This window comes from Populus euphratica, unplaced genomic scaffold (genome assembly GCF_000495115.2).
Source record: "Populus euphratica unplaced genomic scaffold, PopEup_1.0 scaffold40.1, whole genome shotgun sequence".
NCBI classification, from domain to species: domain Eukaryota; kingdom Viridiplantae; phylum Streptophyta; class Magnoliopsida; order Malpighiales; family Salicaceae; genus Populus; species Populus euphratica.
The window spans coordinates 518,222-521,235 of NW_011499912.1; the positions used below are offsets into that span (position 1 = coordinate 518,222).

At 36.0% G+C, this 3,014-nt stretch overlaps 1 protein-coding gene across 1 annotated transcript; it reads left to right on the forward strand.

Annotated features, from left to right (window-relative positions):
* The first annotated feature begins 288 nt into the window (after window positions 1-288).
* Window positions 289-1,983, forward strand: LOC105134078 (uncharacterized). The gene has a single exon (XM_011038346.1). It carries the CDS (start codon window positions 408-410, stop codon window positions 1,629-1,631), a length of 1,224 nt encoding a protein of 407 aa, XP_011036648.1. The 5' UTR covers window positions 289-407; the 3' UTR covers window positions 1,632-1,983.
* The last annotated feature ends 1,031 nt before the right edge of the window (window positions 1,984-3,014 follow it).

Here is a 3,014-nt window from a genome sequence, read left to right on the forward strand (position 1 = left end):
AAATTCAATTCTTGACATCTAAAATAATTTTAACTATGAGATTTCATTAAAAAATATAAATTCAATTCAATTCCAAGAACAACAAAAATGTATTAAATTCTCTAAATTTATATGTAATCATATGATAACTACAAAGTGAAAGATGCATGTAATCTTAACTGTATTTGGAAAAGCATGAAAAATAATTTGTACCTACCAAATTACCCTCCCATTTCCTATTGCCTCCCCTTTGAAAAGAAAGTCTTCCCTCTAAATTGGAATTAATTTAAGTCTATTTACATTTTTTGGTCAAATTTATTGTCCCTCTTGTCATATAAATCCCTCTATCTTCTTATTATCCCTTCATATTTTCAAAACCCTTGAAAGCCTCAAAATTGTGAAGAGACTTGCACGCAAATCCCAAGCTCATGAAAACACAAATGTCCCACCACCAATCGCCCTCCCCTTTTCCTTCTTGCTTCCGCCCTTCCACCGCCACCGACACCGACATCCACCACCTTCCTCCACCAACACCACCACCTGTCTCAGGCAACGCCAACCTCACCACCTGTCTCTACCAAACTGACCTTGGCCTCTTCTCTCTTACTTGGTCAAGTTCCTTGTTAGGCCATTCTCTTCACCTCCGCCTCCACCCCATTGACGACAACGCCAGCTACTGCTCACCTGTTTCTCTATGTAACCCACTTTGTCTCTCTACCATATCTTTCCATCTCAATATCAAACCCTTCCTTTTCTGGAAAAGACATGGATCCAAGAGACTCCATGTTATTAACCAGGAGCCTGATACTCCAACCCCAAGGATCCAGATCTTTTGGGACCTCTCTAGAGCAAGATTTGGGTCAGGACCTGAGCCCCAATCCCGGTTCTACATAGCCGTGGTGGTTGAGCGAGAAATGGTACTTGTTGTCGGTGATTTGACCAAAGAAGCTTTTGCAAAGACTAAAGCTTTGAAGCAAGAGAGACCCCAAGTTCTTGTTTTGAGAAGAGAACATGTGTTCGGCAACAGAGTTTACACTACGAGGGCAAGATTTGGAGGCAGAAACAGAGTGATATCGATAGATTGTAGTGTGAATAATGATGCAAGATTGTGTTTTAGTGTTGATAACGAAAGGGTTTTGCAGATAAAGAGATTGAAGTGGAAATTTAGAGGAAATGAGAGGATTGAAGTTGATGGGGTCCCTATACAAGTCTCATGGGATGTTTATAATTGGCTTTTTGATGACATAAACAATGACCATGCGGTGTTTATGTTCAGGTTTGAAAGCAATTTAGACCCCAGAGATGAAGAGGCGGTGGTACGGAAACAAGAACAGAGTGAAGCTTTTGATGGTGGTCCTCATCAACAACAAGAAATCAACGAGAAAAATCACAACAATAATGTTGTTTTATGGCAGCAAAACTCATCGTGTAGTAATACCAGTCATGGGATGAGTCCAGTAGAGTGGAGAAAGATGAGAAAGAGCTTGGTGAGGACAGCAGCAAGGAGTTCATCTTCTTCGTCAATTTCTATGTCATCAGCATCTTCTGGTTGCAGTTCTTCAGTAATGGAATGGGCTAGCAGTACTGAAGAAAGTGAACTTTGTGGCGGTCCTGTTGGATTCTCTCTGTTGGTCTATGCTTGGAGGAAGTGAAAGATTCGCTGATGATCACTGGATCCATTTCTCTTCTGTTTTTGGTAATTTTAGTTGAATTTCTGTTTGTGACTAACCCCATTATTTGTTGACGAACATATTAGCAAATACACAGTGAAAGAATTAGTTCAATATCATACATACAGATAGATCTAACATTAATCTCTGCTTTGTTTCTGTGTTCACACAAGATTCAACTTCTTGTGCTCTTAAATCTGCTTTCGGACAACTATTACTGTAATTGGCCTCGGTTGGGTTTGGCATTCTGGTGTTTGATACAATTAAAGATTCAATTTTTCTTGTATAACTTTGTACTGTTGAAGCCTTAATTGAAAAGGAAATTGTCTCTCTAGATTGCTGTCCAGTACTCTTGTATTTTATTGTCTGGTCTGTCCTGTTTGGTTTTGATTGGAACAGCAGGTGTGATGAAATTTCCTAGATTTCAACCACATTTAGAACAAGACAAGATGCATGTGAAGAGGGTCCTTTTTCTTTTTTTGTGTTCTTTCCCCTCTCTTGGAACCTGTAAATTAGCACTACCTTTGACCTCTACAGCCGATCTATACCTTCAATTCTTGGTGACGCTGTATTGGATCCCTCCATGTTACAGTTTCATTTATGGAGCATTGTAATTAAACATTGACCGGCCGCCGGGGAGTACCGGTGTTTGTACCGGCCCCGGTTTTTTAAAAAAGGCGAGCTGACAAAATAATTTTAAATTTTAATGTTAAGCCATCTATTTCAAAGTATTGAGATTAGATAAGTTGTAGGTTGAGTTATAACTAAGTATTTTGAATTTGAATTTGTATATTAATTAATACATTAATAAATTGTTTAATTTAAATTTGAAACGATGATTAAGTGGAGAGCCAATCCATTTACCATGCTAATTAAGCATTTCAAAGATTTTTACAGAGGGTTTTCTGTCAGCGTAGGATCCAATATCTTACACAACATTATGCGACTGCCTGGGAGGTAAGTTTGTTTAGCAGTGTTGAGAGGTAATTTTGTTTATTTTATGGTTTTGATTATTTTTAAAAAATTATTTTTAAAATTAGTATATTAAAATGGTTTAAAAACATTAAAAATATATTAATTTTTTTTAAAAAAATTAAATTATTTTAAAAATATTTTTAAAATATAGAAACAAATACGCAACTGAAATGCCAATTTAATTATATATAATTTTTGAAAGTTCATGAGGGCTAACTAAAAATTTATGGGCACTACTTTGTTTTTATTAAAAATAATTTATTTAAGTTAAATTTATCAAATTTGTGAACCACATTGTACCGTAAAGTTATTCTTATTAATAACTGTGATTGAAATTTATCTTATTTGGAGGCCGAAATAATTAAGAGATTAAATGAATCTTTCTCTTAT